This window comes from Phocoena phocoena, chromosome 9 (genome assembly GCF_963924675.1).
Source record: "Phocoena phocoena chromosome 9, mPhoPho1.1, whole genome shotgun sequence".
Taxonomy (NCBI): domain Eukaryota; kingdom Metazoa; phylum Chordata; class Mammalia; order Artiodactyla; family Phocoenidae; genus Phocoena; species Phocoena phocoena.
This window is the reverse complement of record NC_089227.1, coordinates 20,304,701-20,323,964: the sequence shown is the minus strand read 5'-3', so window position 1 is coordinate 20,323,964 and position 19,264 is coordinate 20,304,701. Positions and strand designations below refer to the sequence as shown.

Sequence of the window (19,264 nt, the reverse complement as noted above, 5' to 3'; positions counted from 1 at the left end):
GGTTTGAAAAGTGTGAAAAGTCATGAATGCAGACGTGTTTGGGGCAAAGCAGTGACATAGCAAGTGGCATAGAGACCAGGTGGAGGGCTCACTGCGGAGGCAGAAACACAGAGAGGGGACTGCTAGGGCTGCCCGCGGGGAGGGAAGGCAAAGATGCCGGAGACAAAAGAAGAATCAGAACCGAGATGGGACAGACTAGTTCAGAGATTCGTACTTGGCAGATGTGGAAGGACAGTACAGTCACAGAATTGGTGAAGAGCAAAGGAGAAGGCTGCTGGTTTTGATGAAAGGCAAGGATGTATTTTAATGGTGTTTTTGTCAGTTAGACATTCCTCCTATGCTATGCAGTGGTCGGAGAAATAGAAAGCAGCACTTTTTTCTCTACCAGTTTTCTTCCCTTTTCAAACAGATGAAACAAAAGTCCATTGCAAGAACCAGAAAGCTGAACTTCATTATATTTAAAATTTTAAGTGCTTGAGATTTCACCTGAAAGCCCAACGTGAAGAAAATACAGAATTCTCAATGCCCCGTTCCCAGAAGGAAAAAGAACCGTTTCCATTTTTGTAACATTTCTGTCCTTCACATAATCTGGATAACTAGCACATTCAATTTTATCTTTAAAACCTATTTACTCCACTGTGGAGTTAAGTATCATGAAATGATTTACTTCAAGTATAATTGTTTTAAGATTCAAGATTTTTCTTGTGCTTTTTAAAAATAAAAGATGAAAGTGAAACTTGTTGAGTATATGCATCTGACCAACTGCAGGAATTCCAAAACGGGTGGTTTGGATTGAGAACAAATAACAGTTTGGGGCACACTGAGTTTGATGAGGACGATCTCCTCTTCCTCCGCGTTTCTGAGACTGGTGATGCAACGTGCTCCCGCCCTTTTCTGAGAACAGGGAAAGCCTGACTCAGGAAGGCAGCTGCAGCTCTTAAAAAGAGCTCCAGCCCGCCCCCTTCTCTGCTGGGGCGAGCGCCACCGCAAAGATGAAGCTGGCGAAGTGGTGCTGGCTGAGCTCCGCTGTCCTTGCTGCTTATGGTTTTTTGGTTGTGGCAGACAATGCAACAGAGGAAATTAAAGATGAAGCAGCCCAGGACGCCTGCCCGGTGAGACTAGAAAGCAGAGCGAAATGCGAGGAGGGAGGCGACTGTCCCTACCAGGTGAACCTGCCCCCGCTGACCATTCAGCTCCCCACGCAGTTTGGCAGGATCGAGGAGGTGTTCAAAGAAGTCCAGAACCTCAAGGAAATTGTAAAGAGCCTGAAGAAGTCTTGCCAAGACTGCAAACTGCAGGCTGATGACAACCGAGACCTGGGCAGAAGTGGACTGCTGTTACCCGGTACAGGAGCTCTGGGAGAAGCTGGTGACAACAGAGTTAGAGAGTTAGAGAGCGAGGTTAACAAGCTGTCCTCTGACCTTAAGGATGCCAAGGAGGAGATCGACGTGCTTCAGGGTCGCCTGGAGAAGCTGAATCTTGTAAATATGAACAACATAGAACATTATGTTGATAGCAAAGTGGCAAACCTAACATTTGTTGTCAATAGTTTGGATGGCAAATGTTCTTCTAAGTGTCCCACTCAAGAACAAATACAATCACGTCCAGGTATGTATAATGTTTTCTTATCATTTGTTCATGAATGTTATATAGCTAGACAGTATCTATAAACATTAACCTTATTATATAAGTTAAATAAAGGATGAATTATATAAGATAAGCCTTTTATTCATCAAGGTGATAAAGAAAAAACTATTATCTTTGCACATGTGCCCACAGAAAGGAATAGGACCTAATTACAAAAAATCATGAGTTCTGTATGCGTTAGAAAGCACTTTCAATTTCAAAGATCTTATTTGCTGATGCCAGAGCTACACACAAACAGAAGTGGAGGGAGAGAATTTCTTTTCTTTATTTTTTTAAAAAAACATCTTTATTGGAGTATAATTGTTTTACAATGGTGTGTTAGTTTCTGCTGTATAACAAAGTGAAGCAGCTATATGTACACATATATCCCCATATCTTCTCTCTCTTGAGTCTCCCTCCCACCCTCCCTATCCCACCCCTCTAGGTGGTCACAAAGCACCTAGCTGATCTCCCTGTGCTAGCTATCTATTTTACATCTGGTAGTGTATATATGTCCATGCCACTCTCTCACGTACTCCCAGCTTCTCCTTCCCCCTCCCCATGTCCTCAATTCTGTTCTCTACGTCTGCATCTTTATTCCTGCCCTGCCCCTAGGTTCTACAGAACCATTTTTTTCTTTTTTTTTGATTCCATATATATGTGTTAGCATACGGTATTTGTTTTCTCTTTCTGACTTACTTCACTCTGTATGACAGACTCTAGGTCCAGCCACCTCACTACAAATAACTCAATTTCATTTCTTTTTATGGCAGAGTAATATTCTAAGAGAATTTCTTAACGTTTCAGTGAGTTTAACTTATTTATCTCTTCACTGAAGTGTTTGAAAACAGTAGAGTTAAGGCAGTGTTTGGGGTTGTACTCTGTTCTTTGGAAATCAGTTTATTTGTGTGGTCAGGTGACTGACTGCTCCTTATATGGCAACAAGAGACCTCTGAAAGATTTTAGCAAGTAATCTGCAGTTCATAATCCCAAATGTCTAATGGAAATGGGAGATTTTATAGATGGGATAAAAGCAGCTATATGGCTTCATATGTGTGCAAAACTTTTTGCTTTTAGACCTAGTGGCCCAAGAACATTTTAAGGGGCGTTTTGGCATGCCACTAAGGGAAGGAATACATTCTTATTTCTTCCTCTCTTTCACTAGAATTCAAGCATGTAACAATAGAACCCATCTTCCCCATCCAGATTATTTGCTGATAATCTGAATTAGCTTTAATAAATATATGTTAAAGGCCATAAACCTAACTGCCTGTTCTGCCCACGAACTGCTAGCTGTGGCACTGGTTCCCCCAAACCCTGGTTTTTCCACATGAGTTTCTGGGACCATTGCTGATGGCGGTCTTATCACACTTTAGAAAGCCACCTCTGCATGAGTGTGAGGTTGAAGGGATATGGTGCCTGAAGCAGAGATCATGGCCCTTAGAAACAAGCACCTCATGCATCTTCCCTAGGTAGATTCCCCAGGGAATCTACCCAGGGAAGGGATTTGGGAGATTCCAGGACCACTGTTGCTAATACTCTCAGCAGCCTGCATCTAAATGTGCCCTGCACATTGTAAGGCAGAGTTTCACATCTTAGGTGACATACATGGGTGAACATTAGATGTGGTACTGCATGGCAATTTGTAAGGACAAGAACAAGATTCTACTGTCTTTTTTTCTACTAAGTTTTGGGGAACTATCTGAATATTCTAAGTACACATGAATAGATTATTTGTGGCTCATATGCGGCTTGTATTAAACTTGCCTGATCCAGTACCAATTTTTTAAAAAATTATTTTGGAGTAACTATCTGTATTGGTTCCTACAGAACCACATTAACTGTTTATTACACTAATCCTGAGCATAATCCCCTGTGGTTTCCTTCTAGAAACCAGACATGTGAAACACTAGCTAAATATTTTCCTGGATAATAAATTCAGAGTAAGAATATTGGTATATTATTGACGTTTTTAAAAAGAACTTAAGCTTCTGTGTCTAATTGTCAAGCAAGTAAAATAAATGGAAATGTTGATCAATGCTGTATTTTAGAATTTTAATAAATCATTTGGAACGATCCTATAAAACTGCCTGAAAGTGGAGTCTATCAGCCTCTTTAGGTGAAAGGATATAGAAGCCTGTGCTTCCTCTGTATACATGGAATGCAGTTCTAGGAGCGTTGGAATCATCTGACTTTCAGGACCAAGGGATGCAGTGGTCACAAGGACAAGCTTTGCAGCCAGCCAGATCTGAGCTCTGTCCTGGCTCTGCCTTTTAAAGCTTCTGTGAAGTTGGGCAAGCCACGGATCCTTTTTGAGCCTAATATTCTTTCTCACCAGCAGGTTGTTAATAATATCTACATCATAAAGTTCATGTGCAGATTAAGTGTGAAAATGTTATCAAGTCTTTGGCAGAATCCCTAGAACACATGCGGAGCCCTCACTAAATATTACTGAGTTACTAAAACTATCACTTTTATGTCTTCTTGTTGCTGTTTGTTGGTGGTGTTGTCAGTATTATTACCAACCAAGACTGTGTTGGGGAGCTTTGTCTGCTTTATGACACCAGGTCCTTGTTCTGAGGTGTTAACAAGCATTTGCTAAACAGGTTCAAGTAAGTTTAGCTGAGCAAGGTTTCATTATCACCATTGATCGAATTATAAAACTGCTTTCGTGCATATAAAGAATTCTTTAGATGCCCAGTTTTTATCAACAAAATCCAATGCCTTTCTTTTTTTACCCCTGCAGTTCAACATCTTATATATAAAGATTGCACTGAATACTACACGATAGGCAAAAGAAGCAGTGAGCTCTACAGAGTTACACCGGATCCCAAAAATAGTAGCTTCGAAGTTTTCTGTGACATGGAGACCATGGGGGGAGGCTGGACAGTGCTGCAGGCACGTGTTGATGGAAGCACCAACTTCACCAGAATGTGGCAAGACTACAAAGTAGGCTTTGGAAACCCCAGAAGAGAATTTTGGCTGGGGAACGATAAAATCCATCTTCTGACTAAGAGTAAGGACATGATTCTAAGAATAGATCTTGAAGACTTTAACGGTGTCAAACTCTATGCCTTGTATGATCACTTTTATGTGGCCAACGAGTTTCTCAAATACCGTTTACACATTGGTAACTATAATGGCACAGCTGGAGATGCCTTACGTTTCAGTAAACATTACAACCACGATCTGAAGTTTTTCACCACCCCGGATAGAGACAACGATCGATACCCTTCTGGGAACTGTGGGCTGTACTACAGTTCAGGCTGGTGGTTTGATGCATGTCTTTCTGCAAACTTAAATGGCAAATATTATCACCAGAAATACAGAGGTGTCCGAAATGGGATTTTCTGGGGGACCTGGCCTGGTATAAGTGAGGCACAACCTGGTGGCTACAAGTCCTCCTTCAAAGAAGTCAAAATGTTGATCAGACCCAAGCACTTTAAGCCATAAGTCACTAATGCTCATTCTTTTGGGTATCCGTTACCTAATAGGGCAATTAATTGCTTCAGCACTTTGGAATATGTTTCATACTCTTTTTCCATGGCTTAAAATTTCTCTCTGAGCAGTGGGTTCTTATGCTATACAGCATTTGAAATAAAGCTGAAAAATGCGCCATTTAAAGAAGCCCTTTGTTGCTGTTATGCTGTTATCCAAATAAACACTTGCAAGCAATTGGGAATATTGAGAATCACACAGTAGATTTATAATTCTCTTAATGTCTCTTATTTGAAAAGTTTTTACTCATATTACTCACTCTAATTTAAAAAATACTTGTTTATTCAGTAGGCTAGATTTTACACAAGTAACCTGTATTTTGACTATGACTTAAACACATCTTTTCAGGCTATAAATAGTTATTGGGTATTTATTTGTCTCTAAATACCCTGTTCCTCATTCTGAGATAAACGTACTCAATTTATGGCATTTACAGCATTTTAATTCCCAAGCAAAGGGAAATATACGTAATTAAACCTGTTCCTGCACTATTCGTGAAATGTAACATTTTATCATTTAAAATATTTTAAAAGGCGATAGCATAATGTCACTCCTAAAAGCATTCAGAAAATGAATTTAACCTTAAAGACCATGGTTTAAAGGTAATTCATTCATAGTTTATAACTCTTTAGATGTTTGATGGTAAAAACTGCTTTAACATGAAAAAGATCTTCCTTTGTTCTAATGCACAATTGTTTTTAATTAAGACTGCTCACTACTGTGCGAGACTACTGGTAGACTTTCTTTTGGAGAGGTAGGTGTGGGTGAGGAGTGAAGCACTTACATGTAGGCCAATTTTATATCCAAAGCGATAATATCATTAAGTGATTCACTTCATAGAAAGCTACGTTTTATAGGACAAATAGATAAATCTATTTATAAAAAAATATGAATTTTGAAATATATAGAACCGTAGTTCAAATATTATATATTTCAACCCTAAATGGTATATTGCTTGTTTTGCTGTCAGAAGATTCAAATACGGGTGTTTATTTTTTTTTAACAAAACAAAAGTATCTGGAACTTTTATAATTCATTAATTAATTCCAGAATGCAAAAATGATATTCAAAAGATTATAAAAATAGTTTGTTAAATTTCACCATTGTAAAAAGGGACCATTTCAGAGAGAACAGCTGTATTCTAATGCACGTTTAAAAAAGTGCTCTAGGATAAAATTTGAAAAGGATACACCATACTGTATGTGAGTCATAGAAATACATTCAACTTCTGGTGTCTGTTTCTACTAAAGGAACCAAGTTTTCAAAAATAAATTCACAAAGATGCAGCTTTACCCATTATTTGAAAATGATTAAGGAGGATAGTAGCTTTAGGTAAGAAGTTAATTTTTCAACTAATGTCTTTTATAGAAAATTCTAATCAAAAAGAAGCAAGATATTCTTTTAAAAATATATAACATACAAAGTGTTCAGGTAAACATGATGCAAACTATATTATTAATACTATTAAAATACTAAAGCAAGAGAAATGCAAATAGAATTAAGTGATGACAAAAATATAAAATATCGTAGATTTCAGAGGCTTCATATCTACTCAGTAATACATCAAATGTAAACGTTGTAACTAATTTATTCTTTATTTCTCTCTCTTTTCTGTTTTCTAAAAAAGACTATGAAGATTTTGATATTATACAATGTATTAATTTCAGATAAGGGCATTTTCACTTACTATATATAACTATTAATATATGTATAAGTTTAGGTAAATTTCTTTGATAAAAACGGACTCCTTAAAAAAATACAGTTCTAAAGAAAAATAGCTCATATAGCAAGTGTCCACTGATTTAATAGGAACTAGGTATCATTTCAGGAGAATCTGGCAAATAATTCATTAATCTACATAAATACTTAAAAGCTTATCTTTCTATCTTTCCACATTATATTAAGTAACTAAAATTTTATTTCCCATTTTACTTTTATGGTACCTTTCTAATAACAAACTCTGTATCCTTTTTGAAATCATTTCATGTCACTTATTATATTATAAAATATATTTTAGATTTTGGTCATCTTTAACATATTGATGGAAATAGATTATATCTGAGAGAGTGTTTTGGCTTAACATAACTGTTCACTACTATATGCTAATGTTCATAAATGTGGATTGACGACTAACAAATACATTATTTTAGAGTCTTGTCTCAGTTTCATTTTACTGGCTAATATTTGTTATCTTAATTAACAAATTATTTCTGAGCTTTATCATACTTTGAAAATATTGGCTAAAATTAGGCCTCTAGAAATTCCAAATGGAACTGGCTCACGTATCACAGAAAAAAAATCGGATTTTCTGATAAGTAGTAATGCTCTAAATGAAATGATGACACATTCATCCAGTAAATAAAGAGCTTAAATATATGACGATAAAAGACAACCAAATAACAAAATTCACTGGTCCTTATTTCTGAATGGCTACCCAAGGAAAGGGTAGAAGGTTTAAAGGTAAAGAATGATGGGTAATGTCGTCATGATAAGCTCTTGCTTAGAATTCTTATTTTCCTTTATGTATAAATAGGTTTATGTTTTGTGTCTTTTAAAAGCCTTGTGAAATAAAAGATTTAATCTTCTCATCTATTTATTTCTTCAATGCAGAAACATTAAGTATTATTTGTAAAATAATTTTTATATATTTACTCTTGGCTGAAAACTTGCATAATGTTTACCTAACTAGACAATATCTTTGACTCTGTGAAGACTTTAATGAGTACTATTTCATTAACAGGAAGACAGAGACAAACACAGGAACACCATTATCTTATTTCCCTCTAGAATACTGTTGACACATTTGAAATACAGAAGTTTCAGTTTCATTTTGCAGCGTTCAACTCCGTCTCCCCTTTTTTCCATCATTCTTGCTGTTCTGGTTTAGCCCTCATCATCCTCTTAGGATAATGCAAGCCCTTCTTGATAGTGACCTGTGCCCCCAGTTTGAATCTATTCCAATCCATCCTCCATATCACTGCCACAGGGATTATTCAAAAGTACAATTCTGATCATGTCATTTTCCTGCTTAAAACCTGTCAACAGCTCCTCATTTTGTATATGATAAAATCCAGCAAATAAGCCCCTTCGTGCACCGATTTCTGCCTACCCTTTCAGTGTCCTCTCTGCCACTACTCACACTCCTGCCAAACTGAATGCCTTGTTGTTCTAGTACAAACCATATTCTCTCATATTTTCATTACTTTGTGTTACTGTTCCCTTGGTCCAGATAGAATGCCATCCTTGACCCCCACTGAGTTTTGTCTTATTATCCTAATTAAGAGCAGGGACTCAGCAGCCAGACTAACTAGGTATGAATTTCAGCTCCATTCTTTGCAAGCTGTGTGAAAACAGGCAAAACCACTTAATCTCATTGCTCTTTGGTTCCTTCAATTATAAAACTGGGATAACAGTAGAATAGAGTTATTGAGACGATTAAATGAGATAGCATATGCAAAGCACCTAGAACATACATATATATTATCATCATCATCATCATCATCCTAAATAATTATCTTTCCTGATGACATCAGGAGGGGTTTGGTGCCTTGCCTCTTTGGTCCTATACCGTCCTATATATTCCTTATTATATATTACATTATTCCATAATCGTCTAGGTTCTACCCTAAAATCAGTCTGTTAGGCTAGGATGTAAAGGAAATTTGAGACAAGAGTGTTATTACTCAAAGTGGTTCATGAATATGTTACCATAGATGAAGAGCTGTAGTCTAAAGAAGCCAGAGTTACAACTGGGGAAGGAGTAGGCACCATCAAATCTGAGGATCTGTGAGGTTGTGATGCGGTTTAGAAGTGATTGACTTCAGGGGAGGATATGGCAAGACAGGATCACATATACCATAGCATTGCGTACATGAGAATGACAAACTTTTAGAAGGGGTTCTAGGAACATGCCTCTGGGTATATATCATGCAGAGGAGTATGGTTGTACTAGGCCAGACAGTGATTGTTCTACCTGGCTGAGTTCCTAGAGAAAAAAGTAGTTTTTCATACTTATACCATATTGCAAATTTGAAATTAATTTTAATCATACAAAATGCATAAATGCTTTAATTTTTTTAAGTTATAGCTTAGACTAAAGATCCCTTTGCAAACCACCTTCAATTCCAATGTCCTCCCTCTCCCCAGAGGTAACAAGGAGAGTTGGCTGAATCCAAATTCGAATTTCATTCTGTGCATTGCCGATTTGCAATGTTTACTGAATCATAGCTCTGCCAGGTTTCTTTTGTTTATTGATTGGGAAGAGTTGGAAGTGAGAGTAGGAGTGAGGGAAATTGGGGGTACTTGGAGAACTCGGAGTCCCCTGAATTCCCAAATGTGACTGAGCCTGCATGACTCCTTGGAGTGGTCCCTCCCCCACATTCGATAGAGGTCTTCTTGCTGAAGGCACTGTTGTCTTCTTTCCTGAGGGAGTAATCTTTCAAAAAAATTTTTAATACAGTTTTTAAAGGTGACTTTCCATTTACAGTCATTACAAACTATTGGCTATACTGCCCATGTTACACAGTACATCCTTGGGTCTATCTTATACCCAATAGTTTGTACCTCCTGCTCTCCCACCCCTATATTGCCCCTCCTCCCTCCCCACTGGTAATCACTGGTTTGTTCTCTATGTCTGTGAGTCTGCTTCTTTTTGTTATATTCACTATTTTGTTGTATTTTCTAGATTCCACATAAAAATGATATCATTTAGTATTTATCTTTCTCTGTCTGGCTTGTTTCACTTAGCATAATGCCCTCCAGGTCCATCCATGTTACTGCAAATGAGAAAATTTCATTCTTTTTTATGGCTGAGTAGTATTCCATTGTATTTATATACCACATCTTCTTTATCCATTCATCTGTTGATGGACACTTAGCTTGCTTCCATATCTTGGCAATTGTAAATAATGCCACCATGAACGTTGGGGTGCATGTATCTTGACAACTACATGTAAAAGAATGAAATTAGAACATTCTCTATCAAATGGATTAAAGACCTAAATGTAAGATTGGATACTATGAAACCCGTAGAGGAAAACATAGGCAGAACACTCTGACATAAATAGCAGCAATATTTCTTTGAATTTGTCTCCTAAAGTAGAGGAAGTAAAAGCAAAAATAAACAAGTGGGACCTAATTAAACTTAGGTTTTGCACAGCAAAGGAAACCATTGAGGGCTTCCCTGGTGGCGCAGTGGTTAAGAATCCGCCTGCCAATGCAGGGGACACGGGTTCGAACCCCAGTCCGGGAAGATCCCACATGCCGCAGAGCAACTAGGCCCAGGCGCCACAACTACTGAGCCTGCGCTCTAGAGCCCATGCTCTGCAACAAGAGAAGCCACCACAATGAGAAGCCCGTGCACCGCAACGAAGAGTAGACCCAGCTCGCCACAACTAGAGAAAGCCCATGTGCAGCAATGAAGACCCAATGCAGCCAAAAATAAATAAGTAAAAATAAATACATTAAAAAAAAAAGAAACCATTGACAAAAAAAATAAAAGACAACCTACTGAATGGGAGAAAATATTTGCAAATGATATGACCAGTAAAGGATTAATATCCAACATATATAAACAGCTCATACAACTCAACATCAACAGAACAAACTACCCAATCAAAAAGTGGGGAGAAGACTTGAATAGACATTTTTCCAAAGAGGAAATGCAAATGGATGGCCAACAGGCACGTGAAAAGATGCTCAGCATCACTAATCATCTGGGAAATGCAAATCAAAACCAAATAAGATATCACCTCACACCTGTCAGAACGGCTATCATCCAAAAGAACAGAAACAACAGATGTTGGCAAGGGTGTGGAGAAAAGGGAACCCTTGTGCACTGTTGGTGGGAATGTAAACTGGTGCAGCCACTGTGGAAAACAGTATGGAGATTTTTCAAAAAACTAAAAATAGAACTATCATATGGCCCAGCAATTCCACTCCTGGGTATGTATCTGAAAAAAACAAAAACACTCATTCTGAGGGAGTGATCTTAATTCTCCTTTATGCTTCTCCATCCCACTTCTCAGCATCCCCAGATCTGTAACCAGGGCAAGACATGCCCTCTGGTCAATTATAAAGTCAAACTGGCGGAGAAGCCTTTATACAACTTTGCTAAGTTATATCAGCAGAAAGCTGGGGAATATGCATAAAGACAGATTTTGAGGTTGCTTTTGACTAAAGAAGAAAAAACAGAATTTCATATGTGACCGAGTTCATTGATACAGGTATATTTACCGGAAATTCTGAATTCAATGGGCTAGTTTGGGCAGATGTGTTTGGTTCCAATAGTTTGATTAGTTAACACCTGCCTAAAGCAGAAACTAACACACCATTGTAAAGCAATTATACTCCAATCAAGATGTTAAAAAAAAAAAAAAAACTACCTAGATTCAACAGCAGCTTGTATTAACTAAAGTTGAGAAGCCAAAAATTGTCTTGGAATTAAAAGATTTGTGAAGACAGAAATGTTAAAGTGGAGTTTGCTGTCATTCATTTAAAAGGTATTTATTGAGTGTATATGATGTGATCTTCAAGGAAGACCGAAACAGACAAGACCCCTATACTCAGGGAGTTTGTATTTAATCACAAGAGATGAATAAATAAACAATATATGATAAATGCCATGAAAAATTAAGCAGGGTAAAGAGAGGTAAGGAGTATCAGAGGAAAGGTGCTATTTTATACAGGTGGTCTGGGGAGACCTCTCTGTGGAGGTGACATTGGAACAGAGACTTGAAGATACAGGAGAACAAGCCAGGCAGATATCTGGGAGAAGTATGCTCCAGGCAAAGGGAGCATCAGGTGCAAAGGTGCTTGGCACGTTTCAGGGTCAGCAAGGAGGCTGGAAAAGCAAACAGTCTCGGGTGGGAGGGGTTTAGGAGATGAGGTCAGAGAGAGCTTGGGGAGTTGGGGTTAAATAAGAAATGCGGGTGGGGCTGCCAGATCATCTAGACCTTGTGAGTCATGGTGAGGATTTTGCCTTTTACTCAGAGTAGGTAAGAGCCGTAAGGGTTTTGATTACAGAAGGTACATGATTTCATCCAGTTTTAAAAGCAGAGAATAGACTGTTGAGAGACAAGATTGAAGCATGAACACAAGTTTGATGGTATTTGCAATAACCTTGGAGAGTGACAGTGGTTGCAGTGAAGTGGATCTTTAAGATAAAGGTGTGGACAGTGGAAAGATTTAGAGTTATCACAGAAAAGTACGGGATTTTAGCCTGAGCAACTTGAAGGACGGAGCCACTGTTGACTGAGATGGGGAAGAACTGCGCGGGGGAGCTGTCTGGAAAGTGTGTGGGCGGGCGGGTAAGGGGTGGGGACCCGCAGTTTTGAATCTTCTCAGTTCAAATATCTATAAGACATCCAAGTGGATGGCATTTGGATGTTAGTGTGATGTTCAGGGAAGACATCTAGGTCGCTAGAATATAAATGGTAATGAATCTGTGGGACTAGATGAAATAACCTAGTAAATAGGTGTACGTGGGGCAGACGCTTTCACAGAAGGGGTTGGAGATAGGGAGGAACCAGCACAGTTGCATCCCATCCACCCACCTTGTAAATGTGTCACTTGAGAAGTCCCAGGGTTGCTTCCTTATGAAGAGGGCAGAGATTTCTTCCTACTGGAACAGATAACTTTCTCTGGATTATTTGAGATTTGGATGTGCTTTTCCTTGCTTCTGCCAGCCACACTATTTTGTTGGGTTACTAGATGTCTTAGAAGCCATTATGTTACTCTACTATGGATTTCTGCAAATCATTGCTTTTGACTTAAGCAGTCACTTCACAGTGAAGGGAGGAAGCAATGACATACTGAAGCCTCAGACAGTGCATCTTCTGGGAGACACCAGCTTGTGAGGGTGGAGGGTTGTCACGCAGGATACAGTGTGTGCATGTGTGTGTGTGTGTATGTGTGTACGTGTGCATATAGACCAAGAAACATTCTTTGTTAACAGTGTAATGCCCAAGTTTGAGGAATCACGTATGGACATTTTAAATCGTTAGAGCACTAGTTTGCTATGATTATAAACCTTTAGTTACGCAGAGACTGGTTTTACTCCTTTTCTCTATTTTTAAGACATTAATGATCTTAAAACTTGCTTCTTTCACAAACATTCTCCAATAGCTATCCAAATTAGAGGTAACCTAAGTCTTATATTTCTAATAGCTTTCAAAGAGCTTACACTGGAATGGCTATCAATAAATATGACTTGGAATTTTCACTTATGTTGGGTCCAGCTGCAGGTAGAAATGAGAGTAGTTCTCTGCATATGGGTAGGTTCCCCTTGTGGTGTGTTGATGCATGTACATGCACACACACGAATACCCCACATGTACATATATAATATACATTCATGCTTATATATGGTATTTGTAACACATCTGCTATAGCACACAAGGAAACCTGCCCATTGAAATAAAATAGACATGTAGCTCTTACATGTAGTCAAAAGTCAATACAACAAAAATCACACTTGGCCAATAGCTAACTTATTTTAAGCAATGTTATATAAAATAGATTGTCATAAAATAGAACTTCAGGCAGTTTAATTCCCTATAACAAATTCTGTGCTATTAGTGCACCTGTGTCCCAGGGGTAAACCAAAATTAAAACCATGATCTAGATAACTGGTGATCAGCATCTTCCTAAGCTTCACACAGTAACTCAAAACGATCTTTATTTTTTTTTTATTTTGATGTAATCCAACTTATCTATTTTCACTTCTGTTTCTTGTGTTTTTGGTGTCAACTCCTAGAAATCATCGCCAAACCCAACATCATGAAGCTTTTGTTTTTTGGGGTTTTTTTGTGGCTGTGTGTGGGCTTTCTCCAGTTGAGGCGAGCGGGGGCTACTCTCGGTTGCAGTGCACAGGCTTCTCATCGCGGTGGCTTCTCTTGTTGCGGAGCACAGGCTCTAGGGTGCAGTCTTCAGTAGTTGTGGCTTGCGTGCTCTAGAGCGCAGGCTCACTCAGTAGTTGTGATGCACGGGCTTATTGCTCCTCAGCATGTGGGATTTCCCGGACCAGTGCTCGAACTTGTGTCCGCTGCATTGGCAGGCGGATTCTTAACCACTGTACCACCAGGGAAGCCCGATCTTTATTATTTTATTAGCCATTTTCAGAATGAAATCTGCACTGTAATGCTTAGAATATATATTCTTCTTTTGAAAGCAAAAAATCACATTTTAAAATAGACAGCTTTTTTTGTTTTAGCCCCTTAAAATAGCTATTACATTTATCTTTATTATTTTAATCCAATAAATATTTATCATTTGCCTACTATGTGTATAGCATGGTGTGACGTGCTTATTAAATTATTTTGAATAAGATCTTTTCCAAATAATAACTTTCTAAACTCTCAAAATATAAGTTTAATCTCTAGCATTCAAGATTTCCTCTGAGTGGGACTTCCCTGGTGGCGCAGTGGTTGGGAGTCTGCCTGACAATGCAACGGACACAAGTTCGAGCCCTGGTCTGGGAAGATCCCACATGCTGTGGAGCATCTAAGCCCGTGTGCCACAACTACTGAGCCTGTGCTCTAGAGCCCACGAGCTACAACTACTGAGCCCACACATTGCAGCTACTGAAGCCCACACGCCTAGAGCCTGTGCTCTGCAACAAGAGAAGCCACCGCAATGAGAAGCCTGTGCACCGCAACCAAGAGTAGCCACTGCTCGCCTCAACTAGAGAAAGCCCGTGTGCAGCAACGAAGACCCAACGCAGCCAAAAATACATAAATAATTAATTTAAAAAAAGATTTTCTCTGAGTGATTAAGGATGACACTGTTTAAGATGAATTGCTTCTCTATTCCAAAAGCCCTCATACAAAAGTTCAGCATATTTGGAATCATATAGAATCTGAAAACTTGCTCACTTTCTATCTCTGGAAATTGGCTTTCTCATCTTCTACAAGAGGCAAGTAATTTGTGCTTATGTTGTGAAAGTTTATCAGAGAAGGGACCACAAAACTATTTGCCTACAATTTATTTCCCATTCAGTAATGAGTATCATAATTTTTTTCAGTTAATCCAAGTAACCTGTTTTAATTTTTGTTTAGCGATTCTGCATCTGAATACTCATAATGATAAGCAGCTGTCCCTTGCCGAGTGCCAACCATGTGCTGGACACTTTCCTGGGAGCATTTCCAATGTTATCTCTGTTGCTGAGGGTAGTGCCACAATAAGGAGGTAAAGACTTTACACCACTAAAGTCTTCCCTGAGGAAAACAAAGAAACAAACAATCTCTGTTATCTACAAACTCTGTATCATGTGTGGGCCATTTTCAGCTTTCCTGGCTTGCTTGGTGTTTTTCTCATGAAATGAACTAATTTTCTCTGATAAATAACCTGTGGAAATTCCATGGTAAAGTACATACATTGTAAACCTCAGTATCACCCCTGCTCTGATTTTCTGTGTGAATCTACAAAGTGGAAGATGATTCCAATTAAATCTTAATTTAAGGCGAAGCATCTCTTTTGTATCTTAACAAAAACAATTAGGTGATATTCTGTTGAGGGAAGATTTTTTTTAAAAGAATTTATTTTCAAGGGTGTTAATGTCCCTACTTAACCTAGTGGTTAAAAATTATTTCTGTAGCTAAGTCAGAATTTATAACAATTCTGGCAGAAAAGGCAAGCAAGTTTCTATTCTCTCCAAACACTGTTTTACTTCCATGGTTACATGGCAGGATTCACAAGGAAAACATTCCCCTTAACTACAAAGCACTTTGTAAATTCTTTGGGAGCCAAAAGATTTCTCATGTAAACACCAAAGTTCTTATTTTCATTATATAAAATTTAATTATATAAAATAATTCTTTAAAAATGCAAATATCATTTATAAATGAATGGTGCTGCCGATGGTGACTTTTAAAATTTCTATCGTATAACAAGTAAAATTTTTGTCTTTATCTGATCAAGCAAATGATTAAAAATCTAGAGCAGCTCACGGGTATATCATGGGTAGTTATGGAAGTTGAATGGTTACATAAGTTACGGTCTTTATGGTATGGTATTTATGGGGTTGGTATTTAACAGGCTGAACCGCTGTAGTAGAGGTTCTTGAACTGTGTCCCCAGCGACGCTAAGGTTCTGTAGACATATTTCATGAAGGTTAAAGCAAGTGGGGTAGGGGGAGATGCTAGGAGAATGTATGCTGCATGAAGCACTGTTCACCTCGAATAGTTCTGCTTTTATATCTTGGATTTTGAGGCTTCATCTTCAATTTCACTTAAAAGATTTTGTTCTGTTTTCAAAAAATATTTGAAAATCATTGCCTCCCCATTGCATATCCCTTGCTCAGTCAGCAAAAATAAAACTGAAATAGATGTACAATGGCTCTAACTTGTTATGATATTTCTCTTTTTTTTAGAATTTTATTTTATTTTATTAATTAATTTATTTTTGGCCGCGTTGGGTCTTTGTTGGTGCGCGCAGGCTTTCTCTAGTTGCAGCGAGCGGGGGCTACTCTTCATTGCGGTGCGTGGGCTTCTCATTGCAGTGGCTCCTCTTGTTACGGAGAACGGGCTCTAGGCACGCGGGCTTTAGTAGTTGTGGCACGAGGGCTCAGTAGTTGTGGCTCATGGGCTCTAGAGCGCAGGCTCAGTAGTTGTGGTACACGGGCTTAGTTGCTCCGTGGCATGTGGGATCTTCCTGGACCAGGGCTCAGACCTGTATTCCCTGCATTGGCAGGCGGATTCTTAACCACTGAGCCACCAGGGAAGTCCCAGATATTTCTAACTTTAAACATTTAAGTATCTGAGAATTTAGGTGGACTTGTTGCGGAAAATGCATTCAGAAACTCAGAAGAAATTTCTCCTCTTTAAGTGTGCCTTGTAAACTAGTGATTCAGTAGTGTGATTCTTTTGGTGGAGGACGTTACTAATTACTATGTACATCTATTCCTTTGCAAGTGGCATGGCTACACATGTTACAGTGCACTAAGAGTTGGCAAGGAATATCAAGAAGAATAGCAAAGGCTTCGTGCTTTCAAAGTTCCTGAAGCTACTATAGATTAGCTTAAAAAACAGGGAAGAAATAATAAGTGGCATATGGTACAAGCACTATGCAGGGAAGTTACAGCAAAAGAAGTGTTCCCATTTTGTCAAGGAAGTGGCATGCTTTAAGAAGGTGGGGTCTGAGCTGTCCTGGAAAAACTGCATAGAGTTCTGAAGCACTGAAGTGTGGAAAACACTCCTAGGCTGTGTAGAGGATGAGCAAAAGCAGGTTGGAAAATCAGGAGCTAGTTAGGAAAACAATGATATGTCTAATGTGGCTGGAGCATAAGGTATATATAGCAGAGAACAGTAAAAAAAAAATTAAAGAGAAGAAAGAAATGGTTGATCAGATTGTAGAGTTCAAGCAAGTGATATTTAATCCTTATGTTAATGCAAGAAAAAAATCAAATCTAAGTGCCTACAATCTCCCCCTACCACCTATTGGTTGTTCAGTTCTGTGCCTGGACCTGAGGTGATGATGGGATACTGGGTGGGGAGGAAAACTGGAAGGAACTCTAAAGACTGTTTTATAAAATAATGAAATGGCCAAAAATATCAAGGAGAAGAGGGGTGTAGATAGAAAGGGGGAAAAACCTGCCTGGGGATGGGAAACAATGTTTCCGGGGAAGTTTTTAAAGAGGGGGTCAAGTTGGGTGTGTGTGGGAGAGGCATCTGCTTTGATGAGGAATTTTAGGAAGTTATGCCTCGTGATGTGCTGTGGAACTCCCTCCTCTCTTCCTGAAGGAACCTTCAGTATAGTCAAGTTGCTTTCCACAGCTTTCTGGAGGCAGATCTGTGTTTCCTTTGGCTGTGCTGAGATGGGTTTTAGGGTGGAAGAGAGATGGCTCCCTTTTATTCAGTTCACAAACTATCTACACAGAGCATGGGGGTTTCCCCAGTGCCCCAGGGGGAGTGGAGCTGTGGTGCTGGTGGTGACAGGAGATGTGAAGGGGAGAGAATGGGGAGCGACCTTCACCTCTGCATCCTTCACTTCTATATCCACCACATCCAACTCTGTTTTACATATTGAGCTGCTGTGTATGATTTTTACTGGAAAAAAAGTGATAAAAGCAGTTTAAAAAGAGGATGAAAATCACGATGGTAGACAGTGAGTTACCCTTGAAGGTGAGAAATGTACTATTAGTGTAAAATGAGGCTCAGAGAACTTACATGGCTTTCTGAAGCCTGTATGGCTAGTACATGCAGAGCAAGGACTACAACCCATTTTTACTGAACCACTCTTCCACTCCCCGCAACCTCCCACCAATCAGAGATTTTCTTTCCAAACCATTAGTATTTAACATAGTTTGAGCCTGTCCACTCTTAGATGTAGTCTCTATAGACAGCAAAATTCCTGTCTTCTTAATCTGAGGTTGATGTCTGGTAATGCTTGTACCCCCTTAATTCATATCTCTGATGACACCCAGGTATACTTGTTTGCCTACACCTAGGTATGCATGGGCTGGGAATATGTAAAGAACATTTGCCTCAGAAGATAATGGACTTGGCGTGAGGTTCTAAGCTTCCCATCATCTCCTCTCCATTTCCCCTTATACCAACATACATGCCAGATAGAATAAAGGTTAAAATAAGATGACTCAAACGATCAATGTACTAGGAGAAAACACAGGAAACAATTTATGTGTCAGAGTGCCAAAGGTCTTCTTAAGTAGGACATAAAATCGTGAAGTTGTAAAAGAAAAGATCAGTAAATTTAAGCACATAGAAAATAAACTGCCACATGGAGAAAAGCCACCTTAAGCAAACTCAAAAGAAATCCAAAATCCGAGAGAAAGAGTTTGCAATGCATATTATACACAAAGGCCTACTTTCTGTATGTATAAAGAGTTTCTATGAATCTCTAAGAAAAACTACACAATAAAAAAAAAAGGAAAAAAAGACGTGAACAAAATTTATGAAAAAAAGAAAGTACAAATAGGTCTCTACATTAACCATGCTTCCAGCTTCTGTAAAGTTGATGCTTTAGCATCTGCCCTACACGCCTATGCCAGATACACCTTGTTCAAAACCACCTGATAATATGCCTGAGTTGTCTTGCCTCCTTCACTGTCCTCCTGGCCCACCTTGACAAGAGTCCTCCTGGGAGGAGGACAACCTTTCAAATGGAAACCAAGCAATCCAGAGTC

At 38.8% G+C, this 19,264-nt stretch overlaps 2 protein-coding genes across 2 annotated transcripts in view; one reads left to right on the top strand and one right to left on the bottom strand.

Annotated features, from left to right (window-relative positions):
* CCDC146 (coiled-coil domain containing 146) overlaps positions 1-19,264 on the bottom strand; it is a 110,248-nt gene that overhangs the window by 79,358 nt on the left and 11,626 nt on the right. The gene's annotated exons all lie outside the window — the stretch shown is intronic.
* FGL2 (fibrinogen like 2) lies at positions 910-5,250 on the top strand. Its single transcript, XM_065884002.1, has 2 exons — positions 910-1,608; positions 4,373-5,250. The coding sequence occupies exons 1-2, from the start codon at positions 993-995 to the stop codon at positions 5,077-5,079; spliced, it is 1,323 nt and encodes a 440-aa protein (XP_065740074.1). The 5' UTR covers positions 910-992; the 3' UTR covers positions 5,080-5,250.

Excerpts from the sequence above, each read along its gene's own strand:
- FGL2 (XM_065884002.1), top strand. The coding sequence starts at position 993 with ATGAAGCTGGCGAAGTGGTGCTGGCTGAGCTCCGCTGTCCTTGCTGCT. Across the intron at positions 1,609-4,372 it reads ACAAATACAATCACGTCCAG|TTCAACATCTTATATATAAA; the intron begins GTATGTATAATG and ends TTACCCCTGCAG.